This window comes from Nyctereutes procyonoides, unplaced genomic scaffold, assembly GCF_905146905.1.
Source record: "Nyctereutes procyonoides isolate TBG_1078 unplaced genomic scaffold, NYPRO_anot_genome, whole genome shotgun sequence".
NCBI lineage: Eukaryota > Metazoa > Chordata > Mammalia > Carnivora > Canidae > Nyctereutes > Nyctereutes procyonoides.
Window position 1 is genome coordinate 38,854,526 of NW_026575120.1, and position 21,037 is coordinate 38,875,562.

At 38.2% G+C, this 21,037-nt stretch overlaps 1 protein-coding gene across 1 annotated transcript in view; it reads left to right on the forward strand.

Annotated features, from left to right (window-relative positions):
* CNTNAP2 (contactin associated protein 2) overlaps positions 1 to 21,037 on the forward strand; it is a 1,382,004-nt gene that overhangs the window by 311,368 nt on the left and 1,049,599 nt on the right. Inside the window, exons 7-8 of the mRNA XM_055334793.1 lie at positions 354 to 497; positions 11,225 to 11,489. Coding sequence (XP_055190768.1) covers positions 354 to 497; positions 11,225 to 11,489 — 409 coding nt within the window. The remainder of the gene's footprint in view (positions 1 to 353; positions 498 to 11,224; positions 11,490 to 21,037) is intronic.

Sequence of the window (21,037 nt, forward strand, 5' to 3'; positions counted from 1 at the left end):
AAAAATTCGTTTTTAATATTACTTAATAAAAGAAGGTTGCTATATAAAATCTTTTGAAACATTTCAGGAAAATTAAATGCCTTTTGAGTGGTTACAATACAAGAGATTATTGCCATTTTCTTGTTAAAGTTATAATCTAATTGCCGGAATGATACTGTTACGCACTTCTACAACAACTTAATTTAATATGCAACAGATTTGGAAGGCAGAAAAAAATGTCTGTACATTCTGGGAGAAGTATAGAGAGCTTGGTTGTATCAACAGTTTTGTTAATTAGTAAGTCTAATTTATTGTGAATATTTTATTAAGTCAAATACAGTGTGAATGTTTACATTTTTTTTCTTTTCTCAAAGATAACCTTTGGAGGCATACCTTTCTCTGGGAAGCCAAGTTCCAGCAGTAGAAAGAACTTCAAAGGCTGCATGGAGAGCATTAATTACAATGGCATCAACATAACTGATCTTGCAAGAAGGAAGAAACTAGAGCCCTCAAATGTGGTAAGATCATTCACTCCAAAATAGTCATTCACAGAAAAATCAAAGAAGCTTTGTTTTTGCTGGAGTGTTAAACAACAGCATCATAGCATTTGGCATCATACTTGTATTGGGCTCAACAACGTAAAACTAACTTTAGAATTATCTACAAAAGTGTAGATAGTGGATATACTCTGAGAATAAATGATGTTTTTTTTTTTTTTATTAAATTAGCCTGCAGTAGATGATAAGGTTTACATAGATGGGGCAAAGGATTTTGACCCAGTGTTTCTGGATTCCCCATATCAGAGGGACAGGCATACCTTGGTCTTGCCCTTTGTCCCAGCCGTTCAGCAGCCTGTAAGTTGGCATTATCATTTCCAGATGTCTTATCATATATGGCTTTCCATTTCTTGCCTATGATTTAATTCAGTATTTTAAAAGTGTTACAGCCAGAGACTTTATTATATTCATTTTTCCATATTTCCAAAGATAATTCATCCAGGTAAGTAAATAAGTACACTTTTTTTTGTGAAAGCCCTAACCATACTAAGTATAGGCAGTTAAATAAGGATTGACTGCCCCTGGACAGTGAAATCTGTGCCATAGATAGAACCTAATAGTGATCTTCTTCTAGCTCCGCAGTGAGTCTTTTCCAGGTTTAACTTATTTCAAGGAGGAGAGCAAAGATTGAAGAATGCTCTAGCATACCTGCCTCCCCAGGACACTTCTTAGGATCACTGAAAGATATCAGCTGAAAAATCTAATATGTGTTCCCTATGTTTCTGCAAGAACAGGAGTTAATTTCAACCTGCAAGTGGAGGAGTCTGGGATTCCAGAGACCCACGCATTAGAGAGCCAATGCAGCAGACAATGTTATGAGTGCTGACACTGTATTCCAAAAGAGCTCTGATGATCTGTTGCCTCACATTTGAGCCTACGGTTTTCACAAAATGATTGGACAAATAGAAATCCCCTCTTGGAGGCGCCTGGGTGGCTCAGTTGGTGAGGCGTCTGCCTCCAGCTCAGGTCGTGATCCCAGGGTCCTGGGACTGAGTCCCACATCCAGCTCCCAGCTCAGTGGGGAGTCTCCTTCTCCCTCTCCCTCTGCTGCTCCTCCTGCTTATGCTCTCTCTGTCTCAAATAAATAAATAAAATCATTTAAAAAATCCCCTCATGAATAAACAGGAGTTCAGGTTGGGTATGAAAATTATTATTATTATAAAATAATTTAATATGAATTTTTTCTTCAATAATTCTCTTTCAAAAATAATAATTTATACTGAGTAAAAAGTTGAACTTTGAAATTATCTCATAAAATGTATTGACTAGGACAGGCCCGGTGGCTCAGCGGTTTAGTGCCGCCTCCAGTCCAGGGTGGGATCCTGGAGACCCGGGATCGAGTCCCACATCGGACTCCCTGCATGGAACCTGCTTCTGTCTCTGCCTCTCTCTCTCTCTCTCTCTTTCCCTCTCTCTGTCTCTCATGAATAAATAAATAAATCTTTAGAAAAAAAATAAAAAAATGTATTGACTATAGAGAAAAATAGTAGTTCCACTTAAAGGCAGCAGACACTGTGCTAGGAATGTTACTTTTATGATAGTCTGAGAACAGTACTACAAGATGAGTAGAGATGTTATCATATACATATTATAGATGAAAAAAAAACCCTGAGATTTTGCCTAGAAATAACTTTCCAAGATGACTGAATAGGCGTTTACAGTATGTGACCCCCAAAATCATGGTTTCCTTACATGCTATGTTTTTCTTACCTAGAGCAGTATTAATACATATGCTCTTTTAAGCTTTGGATAAAATGGTACCTGGGTCCTTTTTTCCCCCTCGGAAAGCATTGCTTAAGATAAAAAGGTACAGAATCCAAGTCATCTGAATACTTTCTCTATATTTTGCACCTTTAAGAAGACGTGAAGTGTTATTTCTGCCCGAACCTCCCAGTTGGTCCTGAGATTCATTCCTTAGACATCTAAACCAAAAAGGATTTTACTATGGAGACTCATTCCTGGAGCAGCTTTAACTACAAAATATATCATCATTATAAATGCTATTTTAACTTCAATAACAAAGATATTTAGTAAAGCATAAGTTATCTATAATTATATTTGTTGAAATAGACTGAGCAGACATAGAATAAACTTTTAAACAAAAATAAATGTACATGTTAAGTTTTAGGCAGGATAGAGACAAGTAAGCAACTCTAAAAGGATGAATATTTATGAAGGAAATTTGCTTTCAAAGATGTCAGGTGGTGATATTTCAGTGAAACTGACTCAGCGCTCACCCTGGACCTACTCATTCCCTAAGACTGGTTCACAACCTCCTGGACAGCTTTCTGGGTGTCATCTGCAAACAGCCCCTGGATGCAGAAGGCAGGACGAGACAGAAGAAAGAGACAGATCACCCCATATTGATAGGTGGCAGGTTTAATAAGCAAGGGCACTTTTAGGCTTGTCTTGGGCAGCCACAAGATGAGTACGTCTCTGCACCTGCATGCCGAATCTTAAAAGTTTATATAGAAGTCTTAACCAGATTCAGTTATGGTTAGAGGAGGCCTTAACCAGTTGAGTACCCAGGTTGGATAGCCTCAACACCATGTCTCTGTCTCCAGACTGTATCCTTGGTGCAGCCTCCGGGGATGGGGAAGGCAGATAGACTATACCTTCCCAGGACAGGGGAGGAACCTCCAAACTCTGAGTCCTGCTCATGGGTTACTTGGCAGTCATGTCTGCTTCATGACGTCCTCTAGTACCTCACGATCTTGACTTCTGAGTCATCACCTTTACGCAGAAAGGCCCTTTAATTTTGTTGGGAGACATTCCCCACAACATGGGTATCTGATCAGGTATAACATCTCAATTATTAGGCGAAGGCAGTTCTTTTCATTAGTAGAAGTAAGCAGTTAAAAATAGTTATCTGTGAAGCTACAGTGCAGATTTAGTTTGAATATTAATTCAGAGGGACGCCCTATAATTCTATTATAGATATAATGGTCAATGTGCTGAAATGGAAGAATGATCACTATAAACCTAGATATCGTGGTGGTGTGTTATTGAGAAATAAATAAATAATTGAAGGACCAGATGGAAATGTCATCAAATTATATTCCTCAGAATATTACGGTGGGATAAAAGAAGAAGTTGGAAGCAAACGTAGATTTTCAGAACTTTTTTTTCCCCATTTTTTTTAAAATTGAAGTTCAATTTGCCAACATACAGTATAAACACCCAGCGCTCATCCCATCAAGTGTGCTCCTCAGTGCCTGTCACCCAGTTACCCCATCCCCCTGCCCACTTCCCCTTCCACTACCCCTTGTTTGTTTCCCAGAGTTAGGAGTCCCTCATGTTTTGTCACGCTCTCTAATTTTTCCATTCATTTTCCCTCCTTTCCCTTATAATCCCTTTCACTATCTCTTATATTCCACATATGAGTGAAACCACATGATGATTGTCCTTCTCCAACTGGCTTTTTCATTCATCATAATACCCTCCAGTTGCATCCACGTCGAAGCAAACAGTGGGTATTTGTCATTTCTAATGGCTGAGGAATATCCCATTGTATACAGAGACCACATCTTCTTTGTCCATTCATCTGTCGATGGACACTGAGTCTCCTTCCAGAGTTGGACTACTGTGGGCATTGCTGCTAGAAACATTGGAGTGCAGGTGTCTTGGTTTTTCGCTGCTTATAATCTTTGGGGTAAATCCCCAGTAGTGCAACTGCAGGGTTGTAGGGTAGCTCTATTCTTAACTCTTTGAGGAAGCTCTACACAGTTTTCCAGAGTGGCTACACCAGTTCACATTCCCACCCACAGTGCAAGAGCGTTCCCCATTCTCCAAATCCTCTCCGACATTTATTGTTTCTTTTCTTGTTAATTTTCCCCATTCTCACTGGTATGAGGTGGTATCTCATTGTGGTTTTGATTTGTGTTTCCCCGATGGCAAGTGAAGTGGAGCATTTTTTCATGTGCTTGTTGGCCATGTCTGTGTATTCTTTGGTGAAATTTCTCTTCATGTCTTTTGCCCATTTCATGATTGGATCGTTTGTTTCTTGGGTGTTGAGTTTAATAAGTTCTTTATAGATCTTGGATACCAGCCCTTTATCTGACGGGTCACTTGCAAATATCTTCTCCCATTCTGTCGGTTGTCTTTTAGTTTTGTTGACTGTTTCCTTCACTGCACAGAAGCTTTTTATCCTGATTAAGTCCCAGTAGTTTATTTTTACTTTTGTTTCCTATGCCTTTATAGCTGTATCTTGCAAGAAGTTACTGTGGCCAAGTTCAAAAAGGGTGTTGCCTGTGTTCTCCCCTAGGATTTTGATGGAATCTTGTCTCACATTGAGATCTTTCATCCATTTTGAGTTTATCTTTGTGTATGGTGCAAGAGAGTGGTCTAGTTTCATTCTTCTGCACATGACTGTCCAATTTTCCCAGCACCATTTACTAAAGAGACTTATCTTTTTTCCAGTGGATCGTCTTTCCTGCTTTGTTGAATATTAGTTGACCATAGAGTTGAGGGCCCACTTCTGGGTTTTCTATTCTGTTCCATTGATCTATGTGTCTGCTTTTGTGCCAGTACCACACTGTCTTGATGATCACAGCTTTGTAGTACAACCTGAAATCTGGCATTGTGATGCCCCCAGCTTTTTCAAAATTCCTCTGGCTATTCAAGGTCTTTTCTATTCCACACAAATCTTAAGATTATTTGTTCCTGCTCTGTGAAGAAAGTCCATGGTATTTTGATAGGGATTGCATTGAATATGTAAATTGCCCTGGGTAGCATTGACATTTTCACAATATTAATTCTTTCAATCCATGAGCATGGAATATTTTTCCATCTCTTTGTGTCTTCCTCAATTTCTTTCAGAAGTGTTCTGTAGTTTTTAGGGTACAAGTCCTTTACCTCTTTGGTTAGGTTTATTCCTAAGTATCTTATGCTTTTGCGTGCAATTGTAAATGGGGTTGACTCCTTAATTTCTCTTTCTTCAGTCTCATTGTTAGTGTAGAGAAATGCCACTGATTTCTGGGCATTGATTTTGTATCCTGCCACACTGCTGAATTGCTGTACGGTTTTTAGGAATCTCAAGGTGGAGTCTTTTGGGTTTTCTATGTACAGTATCATGTCATCTACAAAGAGAGAAGTTTTGACTTCTTCTTTGCCAATTTGAATGCCTTTTATTTCTTTTTGTTGCCTGCTTGCTGAGGCTAGGACTTCCAATACTATGTTGAATAGCAGTGGTGAGAGTGGACATCCCTGTCTTGTTCCTGATCTTAGGGTAAGGCTCTCAGTTTTTCCCCATTGATAATGATATTTGCTGTGGGCTTTTCATAGATGGCTTTTAAGATACTGAGGAATGTTCCCTCTATCCCTACACTCTGAAGAGTTTTGATCCGGAATGAATACTGTATTTTGTCAAATGTTTTCTCTGCATCTATTGAGAGGATCATTTGGTTCTTGTTTTTTTCTCTTGTTGATGTGATCTATCACGTTGATTTGCTTTACGAGTGTTGAAGCAGCCTTGCATCCCGGGGATAAATCCCACTTGGCCATGGTGAATAATCTTCTTAATGTGCTGTTTGATCCTATTGGCTCGTATCTTGTTGAGAATTTTTGCATCCCTATGTTCAGCAGGGATATTGGTCTATAATTCTCCTTTTTGGTGGGTCTTTGTCTGGTTTTGGAATCAAGGTGATTCTGGCCTCATAAAATGAGTTTGGAGGTACTCCATCCCTTTTTATCCTTCGGAAAAGCTTTAGTAGAATAGGTATTATTTCTTCTTTAAATGTTTGATGGAATTCCCCTGGGAAGCCATCTGGCCCTGGACTTTTTTGTGTTGGGAAGTTTTTGATAACTGCTTCAATTTCCTCACTGGCTATTGGCCTGCTCAGGTTTTCTATTTCTTTCTGTTCCAATTTTGGTAATTTGTGGTTTTCCAGACATGCATCCATTTCTTCTAGGTTGCCTAATTTATTGGCATATAGCTGCTTATAATACGTTTTTAAAATCCTTTGTATTTCCTTGGTATTGGTTGTGATCTCTCCTCTTTCATTCATGATTTTATTAATTTGAGTATTTTTTTCTTTTTAATAAGTCTGGCGAGTGGTTTATCTATCTTATTAATTCTTTCAAAGAACAACTAGTTTTGTTGATCTGTTCTACAGTTCTTCTGGTCTGTATTCCATTGAGTTCTGCTTGAATCTTTATTATCTCCCTTTTGCTGCCTGGTGTAGGTTTTAATTGCTCTTCTTTCTCCAATTCCTTTAGGTGCAAGGTTAGCTTGTGCATTTGAGTTTGTTTTTTTTTTTTTTTTTTCCAATTTTGGGGGGAGGCATGTATTGAAATGTATTTCCCTCTTAAGACTGCTTTTGCTGTATCCCAAAGATTTTGAATGGTTGTGTCTTCATTTTAATTAGTTTCCATGAATCCTTTTAATTCTTCTCTAATTTCCTGGTTTACCCATTCGTCTTTGGAGGATGCTCTTTAACCCCCATGTGTTTGAGTTTTTTTCCAAATTTCTTCTTGTGATTAAGTTCTAGCTTAAAAGTACTGTGGATTGAAAATATTCAGAGGACAATCCCAATCTTTTGTTATCAGTTGAGACCTGATTTGTGACCCAGTATGCAGTCTATTCTGGAGAATGTTCCATGTGCACTTGAGAAGAATGTGTATTTAGTTGCATTTGGATGGAAAGTTCTGTATATATCTGTGAAATCCGTCTTTTCCAGTGTATCATTTAAGGCTTTTGTTTCTTTGGTGATGTTGTACTTAGAAAATCTGTCATTTACAGAAAGTGCCGTGTTGAAGTCTCCCAGTATTAGTGTATTATTATCTAAATATCTCCTTACTTTGGTTATTAATTGATTTTATGCTTAGCAGATCCCACATTAGGAGCATAAATATTCATGATTGTTAGGTCTTCTTGTTGGGTAGACCCTTTAAGTATGATATAGTGTCCTTCTTCATCTCTTACTACGGTCTTTGGGATACTTTATCTGATATGAGGATTGCTACCCCAGTTTTCTTTTGAGGACCATTTGAATGGTAAATGGTTCTCCAATCTTTTATTTTCAGGCCGTAGGTGTCCTTAGATCCAGAATGAGTCTCTTGTAGACAGCAAATAGATGGGTCCAATACCTTGCATCTTTTGATGGGATCATTTAGCCCATTCACGTTCAGAGTAACTATTGAAAGATATGAATTCAATGTCATCATAATATCTATTCAGTCCTTGTTTTTGTGGATTATTTCTGCGGGCTTCCTCTTTTTTTATAGGGTCCCCCTTAATATTTCTTGCAGAGCTGGCTTTGTGGTCACATATTCTTTCAGTTTCTGCCCATCTTGGAAGCCCTTTATCTCTCCTTCTATTCTGAATGAGAGCCTTGCTGGATAAAGTATTTTGGCTGCATGTTCTTCTCATTTAGGACCCTGAATATATCCTGCCAACCCTTTCTGACCTGCCAGGTCTCTGTGGAGAGGTCTGCTATTAATCTAATATTTCTCCCTATATAAATTAAGAATCTCTTGTCTCTCACTGCTTTAAGGATTTTATCTTTATCTGTGAAATTTGCAAGTTTCACTATTAAATGTCAAGGTGTTGAACAGTTTTTATTGATTGTTGGGGGGACCCCTCTATTTCCTGGATCTGAATGCCTGTTTCCCTCTCCAAATTAGGGACGTTCTCAGCTATGAATTGTTTAAATATACTTTGTGGCTCTCTCTCCCACTCAGCGTCTTATGTAACCCCAATTATACATAAATTATTTCTTCCGAGGCTGTCATTTATTTCCCTTAGCCTTTCCTCATGGTCTCTTAATTGCTTTTCTCTTTTTTCCTAAGCTTCCTTCCTTACCATCAACTTGTCTTCTATGTTGCTCACTGTTTCTTCCACCTCATTATTCCGTGTCTTTAGGACATCCAGTTTGGATTGCATCTCCTTTATTTTTAATTTTGGCCTGATTACATCTCAATTCTGCAGTAACAAAGTCTCTAGAGTCCTTTATGCTTTTTTTTTTAGAGCCACCAGTAGCTTTATAATTGTGCTTCTGAATTGGCTTTCTGACGTGGAATTGAAATCCATATTGTGTAACTCTGTGGCAGAGAGCACTATTTCTGATTCTTTCTTTTGTGGTGAATTCTTTTTCTAGTTATTCTGTCCAGTGCAGAGTGGCTGTATGAGCAGGCTGAGTCAAAAATATCAATCACGACCTAAATAAAATCCACCGTAGGTGATTCCGACAAGGTCAGAGACCAATCAATGAAAAAGAAGAACAAAATAAAACAAAAGGACCACTAGAGTGAGAAACAGATTTTAAAACAAAGTAGTATTTTTTTTTAAATTAACCCCCCCCAAATAAATAAATAAATAAATAAATAAAACCCCAAAGAAGAAGAAAAAAGAAAAAAAAAAAGTAAAGCAGAAAAGAGAAAAAAGAAAAAAAAAAGTGGGGTTGAGTAACTGGGAGATGGTGCTGGTAAAGACATGGGAGTGGAGGAGAATGTAGTCTACCTGAGGGTCCTCAGGGTGATTCTCTTGCTTCTGAGTGTATTAAGTTCTGTATGTTTGAAAATGCTCAATCCCAAACTTATATAAACTAGCAATATTTTTGAAAGCCCCAACATTGACCACCTAACATAAACAAGATAAAAGAGGGGGGCAGAATGGGAAGGAAGAGAGAATATAATCTCACAGAATGAACCAGCATGGCATGCCACTTGGGTCTGGGTCCATGCTGGTCATGTTTTAGAAGGTATTAACTCCCGCCCTTGCAGAACAAAATGAGGCAGAGAAACAAAAACACCAAACAAAAACCCCAATCTCGTATATCTCCGAAAATTAAATTGAATACATTGAAGGGAATCCAGAAGTGAAAAATATATCTAAGACAAGTAATTGTAGAAATATGAAACTCAAAAAGGAAAAACCTTAAAAATAAAGAGCTATAAAATATTGTAGTTAAGGTGGGAAAAGAGAAAAAATATTGGAAATTTTTAGTCTGATAGAAAAAGGAGTTGTAATGGAAAAAGGAAGAAAAAATTTAAAAAGAGGGGCACCCTTTAGTTCTATATACTATATTCCCTCGATTTCCTCTCGGTCCTGGAGCTTCCAGCGCTGCTTGGTCCTCTCAGGTGTGTGCACCTGGAGGAGCTGTCCCGCCCCCTGTCAGGTGCACAGCTCATGGGAGCTGTTTATCCTGTGAGGTCCCTGCTCAGTCCCACGTACAAGGTGATACCAGGAGGGACAACCACACTGGTGGCCGCCAGCTGTCCAGCCCTGGAGTCAGCTCCCGCAGTAACTACCGCAGCTCTCAGTCCGCAGGGGCCTGGATGCTCCGGGGGCAGGAGCACTGACCTGCACAGTTGGGGGCCCCCGGAGGCAGGAGCATCCTTGCTGTCCTGGGCCTTCCCGGCCTCCACCTGTCCCAAGGGGAGCACTGGATCCTGGGCTGTGTCCCCCGGTGCCCTGGGCTCCAGAGCCTGCACAGCCCGAGCTGCTCCCGGGGCACCCCACCCTCTTAGAGAGCTTGGCCACGAGGTGTGGCGCACTCTCCCCTGGGTGCACCTCCTCTGTTAGTGACCCCGGGAACCTGGGGGCTCCACTGCCCCTCCTGGGATCCTGCCCGAGCTCCCTGCTAAGCGTCTTTCCATCTGGGAAGAATCTGGGGTGGATTTTTAAAGTTCCTGCATCTCCGGGGCTGCGATTTCCTGTCCCAAGGGTTCTCGCCTCCCCCCTTAGCCTGGCTCCTCGCAGGGGCCCCTCTCTCAATGGATTCTTTCTTGTTTATTTATTTTCCATCTCCCTACCTTGTTAGAAGCCAAAGTCTTATTTATTTATTCTCCATCTTCCTACCTTGTTAGAAGTGCAAACCCTTCTCTCTGTAGCCTTCCAGCTATTATTTCTTTAAATCTCAGGTCGAATTCATAGGTGTTTAGGCTGGTTTGCAAGTTACCTAGGTGAGCTAGTGGGGACAGGTGACTTGGGGACCTTACTCCCCACCATCTGTCCCTGCCTCTCGATTTTCAGACCTTTAAAAGGGAAAGGACTTAAACACCAGAATGCAACATTTAGTGTATGTGAATGGCAAATCAAATTTCTTCGTACGAAGTAGAGGGAGTGTAAGACCAAGGAGTACTTTAGTTAATACAAATAATTGTATTATCGTTACTATTAACACAAAATAATCTGAAATCACAGTTATGCTGATGCTGTATAGTGAATATTAATTCATATATATTAGGTATGGGATTAAAAACCAAGAATATTTGTCCCATAACATCAAATAATACATAACAACCAAATGACTATAATTCCTACTGGAACTAGTAATAAACGAACAAACACTTGACACAGGCCATCCAGAAAAGGACGGGTATCTCCTCCTTGGCTGATGCAACATCAGTAATAGGGGAGGGAGCAGCAGCTTTCTGCCCTTTTTAGAAAGTCCAGTGGCCCACACTCATGCCCCCAACACAGGGACACATTTCATCCCATCAGACTGTCTGTTGATCCATGATAGATGGTTCTGGTTAGATCTGTCATCCTGACAACCAGCTGCTGAACCCTGTTAGACATACACTCCAAGGAGAATGATGCTTGGTATCTGGTTGCTGAACCCAAATCGTGCTCCTGCATGTGAGAGTTTGGCATGAGCTCAGGGACTACTTTAACATTCATAGAGCTGCAGCTCTGATTGTACTTGTCTTAAAGCACACACACCATTTTTTTTTTTTTTTTACAGGGAAATTTGAGTTTCTCATGTGTGGAGCCCTACACCGTGCCTGTCTTTTTCAATGCTACCAGTTACCTGGAGGTGCCAGGACGGCTTAACCAGGACCTGTTTTCGGTCAGTTTCCAGTTCAGGACTTGGAACCCAAACGGCCTCCTGCTTTTCAGTCAGTTTGCAGAGAATTTGGGCAATGTGGAGATTGACCTCACTGAAAGCAAAGTCGGTGTTCACATCAACATCACTCAGACCAAGATGAGCCAAATAGATATTTCCTCAGGTTAGTGCTGTCACTTTGCTCTTTTTCTTCCTGAAACTGCTGTTGTCATTTCCACAGCTAGCCTTGCTTTTGTTTTGTTTCACTTTGTCTTGCCAGCTTTGCATGCTGTGGTTATGTTTGGATTCAGACTTGTGAGATTCTTACTTGGCCGCCCAGAATGCTGGTTGAATCATAGAACCTTGGAAGCTTGCTCGGGAGTGAGGGGTGGGCAAGGAGGAAAGTTGGCTGAACCTGTCTCAGAGCGACAAAATTGTTCCTAATACATGGTAGTTCCCATTAATAGGGCAATGGACATTATTCTAAGTGGATATTTTATGTTTCAAGACAAAGAATGTCTATTTTCCTGACATGAGAGTGCCTGGTATTATTTGACTTCATGGACATTCACATACCTTTTACTATTAGTAGCAAGTATATAGTAATTTAATTATGACTTTAAAGATATATTCACCTGCTTGAGTCAAAACCTCCAAGTGATCTTGCTAAATTTATGAAAATTTTCAGGAAAAACAACAAGAACAAGGGGTGAGTACAAAGAGGAATGACAAGATGTATGTATCAACTGAGGGAAGACTGTCTCGGCTTAGCAGGGTAATTTTTTAAATTGACCTCTCAGTGGTATGATAAACCAAGGCTTCGGTACTAATGTGTTCCTTGAACAAACTTAGCAACCTTGGGATAGTCTTTGATTAATACGCTACCAAGAAAGCTGGGATTGCAAAGTGAGATGTTGCAAGCAAAGAAAAATTTGTCATGATGGGGGACTGATAAATAGCAAAAGTTTTCATTAAATTTCTCTAGGTGTTCCCTGCAGTAGTTGTTTTTATTTTGTGGAGAACTACTTGGGAATAGAAGACAGAAATAAGTAACATTGACTGAGCAGCTAGTACAGAGGTACCAGACACTGAGAAAGGAAGTTCACGACAAAATGCTCAACTGCATGACTGCTGGCTCTGATGTTGAAATACTCTGTGTTCACTCGTGACACCATATGTATACACCTGCCTTGGTTTCTAACATGTTATATTGTTTGTGTCCATTTCGTTTCCCTGTGGGCTATCAGCTCTCCGAGGGCAGAGGCTATGTCTGTTCTTCTGTTCTAGCATATAGAACAGCACCTGTTATATTAGGGGCGCTCCAGGAATGTTTGTGAAGTTAACACAGTGGCCATTTAAACTAGTGTTCACTAACAGAATATTTCCTGCTGGAGGACATATGTGTCTTTTCATAAAATTGACTTTACGTTTCTGTAGGGCACGGCCATACAGCCTATTGCTTGGAAGGATTTAAGGAAGATATAGGGACCATTATGTCAGAGGTGTGTCTGAATTATTGAAATCAAAAGCTATTGCGAAATACCTAGATATTTACTTTTTCTGTTTTTGCTTTGTTAGTTTTGCTTTCCTCTGAATGTCTGGAGTCAAAATGATTGATCAACCATATTTTATCCCTACTTCCCAGTATAAATTCACCTGGGGAAATTTAGAGCAAATAGAAAATACCTGGAGAGACCAGAATAACACATAAAACAAATACACATACAAATATTTACCACAGTTGAAGAATATCCCATTAGATTTTATTATGATTAACGATTCTTTTCTGATGACTAAAAACATGAAAATATAAGGATGAAACCTTGCTCCCTCTTGGCATTAAATGAATAAACCCAAATCCCTGGTGGTTTTCCATATAACAGGAACCATTGTAATTGAAATAATAGGATCTTAAATCTAGAGATCAATAGACATTTCCTAATTTAAGTTGGTCTACTTTAGGATTCTAAGATACTTTCATCTAATTTAAACCAAAGCCATGTTTATGAAAAAATAAAGAGAACAAAGAAGAATCCAATATGTAGCAACTAATTTACCTTAATAGGTTTGCTTAAATATGATAAAACTGAACTCTAGAAATTTTTATGAATTTAGCCAAGAGTCTGTGCAAATGAAGAAAAACTGATGGGGAAGTTAGACATTTCAGTCACTTTGCTCTTAAAAACATCTTACTGTTCCAAATATTTATTTTTCCTATACACATAGTGGAAACCAAGATTGTATCAGTTATCCTTGCTCAAGTTTCAGAAAGATTGTAAGTAAAAAAAAAAAATACAAATACAAATAAATAAAAAAGAAAAAAGAAAGATTGTAAGTAAATATAGATGCACATACATTTTTAAAGTTATATCTTATACTCATTTAAACTGTGTTTATTAAAAATATAGGAAAGAAAGAACAAAGGAATCCAACATATGACTACATTCATCCATCCTATAAACACATATGGAGTCCATAGAAGGCAGTTTTCATCTGTATTTAACCTACTTTACCAAATTCAATCAAATGTATGAGTAAGTTAGTGTAAGTAACAACACTGAGAAAGTAATTTGGAAAGATAAGTTAAGCCAGGGCACTGATGTTTGCTTTAACTAAAGGAAACAGCTCCATATTATATCTACCTTATTCTTATCAGGAGCATGAACATTGAAGAATGTCAATCCTTTTTTTTTTTTTTTTTTACTTTATTTTTAAAATTGCTTGGTTGTGAAAATGTGGAAGATACGGAAAATTTAGAAGAGGAAAGCAGTCACTGATAGCATTACTGTGTGTGCGCATGTGCACACACAGACACTTTAGAGTAGTGCATCGAGAAGTCATTACAGAGACACTCAGGTACCGTCTCTTAGTACATACCAGTAACTGGGTTTTGCTTTTAGTGAATAAGTTCTGTGGTGCAAGACGAAGCTAATTTAAGGTTCAAAAGCCTTTTTATTTTGTCTTGGACAACATTGTTCTTTGATGATAAATTCAAACTAAATCCTGTAGGTTAGTATTCAATATATTTTTCGCCCTCCTTGTATTTTTCCTTCTACCTTGTGATGGATTCCAGGTCTCATTAGTTTTGGCAGTGGACTCAACTTCTAAAATTCAGTCAAACTCTGAGTAACCTTGACTTTGCAGAGCAGGTTATCTCTCTGTGAAAATATTTTCCAAGTTGCAACATCGACTTTTATAAAAGATTTCACTATATTTATTTCTACTTAGAACCACAGTTAGTGAGTGGTGAATACAGATTTATGCATTTCCTTTGACTAGGAATAAGTAGTAAAAAGGGGGGGGCAGTGCTAAAAGGATCAGATGGATAAGATGTGTTCACTTGAGCATACTATTTTAACATTCGTATCAGAGCCCTGAAGAAGGTGGGCCTAGAACTGTGTTTTTAAAATTATTATTATTATTTTAAATTTGTTTTTCCAGATGTTTTGAGGTAGAATTGACAAATTTAAATTATATATATATATATATATATATATATATTTACATGTTGTACAGGTTGTGCAATGTGATTTTTAAGGTGTATAATAACTTACGTATGCATTGTGAAATAATTACCGCAATCAAGTTAATTAACATATCTGTCACCCCACCTTAACTTTTGTGTGTTTGTGTGTGCGTGTGTGTACATGCATAGTAAGAACACTTAAGATCTATTCTCTTAGCAAATTTTAAGTATACAGTGAAAATTTATTAGATATAATCGCCGTGCAATATCAGTGAAAGTTTGTACCTTTTGACCCCCATTTTCCCATATTCCCCACCATTGGAAACCACCATTCTACTCTCTGGTTCTATGAACTCTCCTTTTTTTAGATTTTACATAAAAGTGAGATCACACAGTATTTGCTTTTGTGTATTTGGCTTATATTACTTAGCATCACATCCTCCAGATTCAACTGATTTTGATAAAAACACAGAAAACATTTTATGTCATACTCCATACCTACTGAAACTTACTTTGCTACTTGAGATGGACTCTTACTTTTTGGTTGTTTCCCCTCCCCCCCCCCCCCATTAAATTTTTCATGACCCATCACAACATGTAGAAACAAGTTGTGACCTATAGTTTGGAAAATATTGACCTATGGATCTGTCTTCTCATTTGAAGAGCTGGAATTTTTTAAAGTTTCAGTTGCTCGGAGGTATTTACTCCATGAGTTCATTTTCAAAAACAGTATATCTTCCAGGAGCAATATTGCAATATCGTAATGGGTAGTAAAAAAGTATTCCTGTGTATTACTGTCTGATGTATAGTCAAAAACAAACAAACAGACAAAAAACAAACAAACCCAAACTAACTGCCATTTAAACTAGGTTCTATTGCAAAATTCCTCAATTTTATGTCACTAAAGTATGCACAGATATTTACCATAATGCTCTAAAGTTGTGGTCAATCCATATTAATAAGGTCATAAAATGTGATTCAGCGTTTATATAGTGGAAGGGAAATGATTTCTATTAATCTTTCTTGCCTATTAAAAATCATTTTTCTTTCTTTCTTCCTTCCTTCCTTCCTTCCTTTCTTTCTTTCTTTCTTTCTTTCTTTCTTTCTTTCTTTCTTCTCCTCCTCCTCCTCCTCCTCCTCTCCTCCCTTCCTTCCTTCCTTCCTTCCTTCCTTCCTTCCTTCCTTCCTTCCTTCCTTCCTTCCTTCTCTTTTTAATAAAGATTTTATTTATTTATTCCTGAGAGACACAGAGAGGGAGGCAGAAACACAGGCAGAGGGAGAAGCAGGCTCCTCTCAGGGAGCCTGATACAGGGCTTGGTCCCCGACACTGGCATCACACCCTGAGCCAAAGGCAGACACTCAACTGCTGAGCCACCCAGGCATCCCCCCAAAATCAGTTTTTACCCATGTAAACAAAGCCTTTTAGAAAAGTCATTCAGAAAATGCACTGCTTCTAAACTGACTGTTTTTTTAGCTGGAGTATTAGAACCTTGTTTTGTTTACATAGATATTGCTGCAACTTTAGAATTATTTTTCAGCATCTGCACTGCTTCAGAAGCCTGTATTCAGTTAAGATCATCATTGTTTGTATTTCGGTCTCCAAAGAGAACGTTTATGAGGCCTTGTTTTATTTTTGTGTTGTTACAGTGTCCTTTGTAAACCTTTTGAGCTCCATTTGGATGTGTCAAAGGGAGGTGTCTTAGTCCAATCAGGCTTCTGTAACAAAGTAGACTGTGTGGTTTAAGTGACAGACATTTATTCCTCAGAGTTCTGGAGTTCTGGCCTGCCATCGGGGTGCCAGCAGAGTTGAATTCTCCTGAAGGCTCTCTTCCAAGTCATAGATGGCTGCTTTCATTTACTGCGTCTTCACAGGTGGGAGGGGCTGGAGAGCTCTGGGGTCTCTTCTGGAGATCACTAACCCATTTGTGAGGGCTCCACTCTCCTGACATAAGCACCTTCCACCTGCTAAGACCATCACACTGGACATTAGGATTTCAACATATGCATGTGTAGAGGGGTGAGACAAATATCCAGATCACAGCAGAAGGAGTAGATATTTTCTTGGCTTCTGGTGTAGCTGGGGAACTTGGTTGTAAATACTGGCAGGTTTCTAGTTCATTATTGGCAAATGCATTTCTCTGGAACTGCTCCTGGCACGGTCTACCCTAAGCAATTAGAATATCTCTTCTCTTCATTTTATGAACATTTGAAATGGTAGTTAGTGCATTAATTCTAGAAAGAATTAATTCATACCAATCTCGAAATTTCAGTGCTAACTTGCATCATGAGGTTTCTTTTCATTTTTCATAAGAAAAAAAGTTTGCTTTGCAGTACTGTTTTTTTGTGTTTTGTTTATTGACATATGATTTTCAGCTCTCTGATTTCAAACTGCAGATATTTCAAGATTTCTTTTTTTTAAGATTTTGTATTTATTATTTATTCATGAGTGACACAGATAGAGAGAGAAGGAGAGACAAAGGCAGAGGGAGAAGCAGGCTCCATGCAGAAAGCCTGATGTGGGACTCGATCCCAGGACTCCAGGATCACGACCTGGGCCAAAGGCAGATGCTCAACCGCTGAGCCACGCAGGCATCCCTATTTCAAGATTTCTTAAAATGAATTTTTACAATTCAAAAATTAAATATTGTTTAGGCATACTTCAGATACTTCAAATGATTAGTTTATTTTTTTACAATGCCTAATAGCAAAGTGGAGACATATTTAGTAGTATATATTATATTCCTTAATTCAAGTTAAAACCATAAGTATCAGAAGATTTAAAAATGTGATTCCCCTGGATTATTAAATTTGTATCATTCTGAATCTAAAAAAATGAAGAAGTACACAGAGATATTTATCACAACATATATAAAATAATAAAAGTAATTAAAAACAAATTAAATATTTTAAATGAAGAGGTGCTTTTATAGGCATATCTTCAAATAGAATACTATTGTGTCATTAGAAATCATGTTTCCCAAATAAAACTTAATAACATTGGAAAGTATAATATAGTGAATAAAAATGTTAACAAAAATTTATATAGAATATGATCCCAATATTATTACTAGAATTATATAGATAGCTAAGCAATTGAGAAAGAAAAAAATATCTGAATTATACTAAAAGTAATTATCTCTAATTGGTGGGTTATTGTTCCATTACTAACATTTTTTTTATTACATCTTAATACATTTTCCTTAATACCCAAATTTTCTACAATAAATATCAATTACTGTTAAAGCAAAGCAGAACAAAACAAAAAGGTGTACTATAAAATAATTGAGGATAAAATGATACTGAAAAAAGTATAATGGTTAACAACATTATGAATGGAAATTACATAGACTAATTTATAGCAATTCAAAGATACTAGTTTCTCTGCTTAATAAGAAACATATAGTCAACTTTTAAAAAGTTTGTCCTTAAATAGAGAGCTTCAACTTAATTTCTGTAATGACATTTATGTAACAAATGGAGCACTTTATATTTGGATGCAGACATTTGGGGGTTGGGTCTATGAGCTTTTTTTTTTAAGATTTTATTTGCTAATTTGACAGAGAGAGAGAGCACAAGCAGAGAGAAGCGGACTCCCCACTGGGCAAGGAGCAGGCGCTGTGGGGCTGCCAGGACCCTGGGATCATGACTGAGCTTAAGGCAGACACTTAAACAACTAAGCCACTCAGGCACCCCTGGTCTATGAGCTCTTATTTGAAAATGCATAAAACTAATTTTCAACAAATGCGACACTTTCCATGTAATTTGAAATATTTTCTTTTTTAGGATAGATAGATGGACAAATGGATGAATTGACACATAAAGGCATTTCCCCTTAAAACTGTTGCTAGCTATCAGGGAACAGCAGATTTTACTTTTCTTTTGTAATGGTAAATCAATGGATGCAAATATCTTTATTCCCAAATAATCTACATATACTTCTCCAAAAAGGTAACTAAAAATTAGTTTTTATGGGTGCCCTAGTGGCTCAGTTGGTTAAGCGTCTGCCTTTGGCTCAGGTCATGACTTCAGGGTCCTTGGATTGAGCTCCATGTCGGGTTCTTGGTTCAAGGAGAGTCTCCTTCTCCCTCTCCCTCTTTCTGCCCCTCCCCCTGCTTGTGGTCTCTCTCTCTCTCTCTCAAATAAAATCTTAAAAATTAAAATTAAGTTTTAAAGCTCCTTACTTTTTTTTTTGTCTTCTAGATGTCTAAGATGTTCAAGAAAAGCTCAGCAATCCATCATTTTAGGTTATGAAAGACAGAACACGGCTCTGGATTCCTAGAGAAAGCTGGAGCTTAGGGAAGGTTGATTCCTAGAGCACTGTGCTCACTTTGATTAGGAATGTAGATTTGCGCCAACTTATCTCCTCTTATTTAGTAAAAGACAAAGGTGAGAGGGTTGTAGATCTATAGATATAAATATAGATAACCTTGGAAAAATCTACAACAGACTTTGTTGATGTTTTTCTCCCAAATTCACGAGTAGACTGGCTGTGAGAGCCACATGGTATCAAGTAAAAAGCATTTGAGTGGATGGTATGTTGCTTCTGGGTAGCTTCACCTAGCTGACTTTTTATTATATTTTAATTCCCAACGTGGCTGTACTATCATCATGCAGACTGAGTGGAAATCCACCTTTAATTATACTTCAGTGCATGCTGGTGCATTTTCACATCGATAGAAGCATTATATTCCAACATGAAAAGAGAAAGAGGCTGGGGGGAAAGTTTTGTCATATTAGGTATTGACTTATTCTTTAGGAAGCAAAGGGGACATTTTAATTTATAATCGCACTCCAGGATACCATACCTACTCTAGTTTCTACAATGTTTCTGGGCCTTTTAAAATATTCTATGCCTTTTTCAGGGAAGATGAATAAAACATGATTGTGTGTATGTGCGTACAATAATTTTTAAAAATTGCAAGGAGAGAATAAAATCTGGTAAACTTAGTGAATAAAATGGAGGTAAAAACTCTCAGTAGGGACCTGGCCATGTTTTAAAAGCTTCAGTTTACCGTACAAATAAACTCATCAAAGGGGGGAAAATCAGACATTACTTCTACAAGCCATAAGAATAAAAATGAATCATGCAAGACAAGTGGAGAACACAGCTCCGGAACCCCAAACTAAATATGTGGATGTAGTTGAAGATGTTTCCAAAACAAGAGGGGAGAGGGCACAGGAGCAAACTGGCTTTGCCAAGAGGCACTTTTTCTTTGCTTTTCATAAAAGTTTAAGGGCCAAAACTTCCCTGACTGATGAACAATCGGTAAATTTAAGCAATTTAGATTTATTTTCATTTTTTATTTTGTTTTGCAATATAAATTTATATAGTAAAGATTAAAAAAAAAAACAGCTGATGTAAGCCCAGGTCCTCCAGAGAATCAGAACTGATAGGATGTATACATACAGAGAGCTTTATTAGCAGGAATGGCCTCACACGATTACAGAGGCTGAGAGGTCCTGAGATCTGCTGGGGGGAGCTGGACCCCCAGGAGTTCTGCTGCCTATCTAAAAGCCTGGGGACCTGGAAGAGTCTGTGGTCAAAGATCCAATCTGGAAGCTAGTTCAAGATGGAAGGCTCATAGGCTCAAGACTCAAGAGCTGATGTTTCAGTTCTGTTTGAAGACAGGAAAAGACCAGTGTCCAGGCTTAAAGCCAGTCAGAGAAGGGGGATTCTTACTCTTTCCACCTTTTTATTCTGTTCAGGCCTTCATTTGATTGGTCAGGACCCACCCACATTGAGGGAAGCAGCTTTACTGAGTCTCTGGATTCAAATGTTACTCTTATTCAGAAACACCTTCGCAGGCATACCAAGAATAATGTTTAACTACGTATCTGGGCACCCTGTGGCCCAGTCAGGTCGACACATAAAATTAACCATCACATCAACTTTAGATATTTTAGGCATTTTTCCATTGAGTGTATGATTTTGTTTTAAATAGTTAAAATAAGGGCAGCCTGGGTGGCTCAGCAGTTTGGTGCTGCCTTTGGTCCAGGGCATGATCCTCGAGACGGGGGATTGAGTCCCACGTCGGGCTCCCTACATGAAGCCTGCTTTTCCCTCTGCCTGTGTCTCTGCAGGCAATAATAATAATAAATAATTAATAAAAATAATAATGAATAATAAATAATAATGATAAATAATAAATAAAATCTTTAAAAAATAGCTAAATAGTTTCGTCATGGAGCAATGGAGATTGGTTATGTTCATAATCAGAAAGGACCCAGAGTAAAAATCATTGGGTTAAAACCTCCTCTCCAGTCCC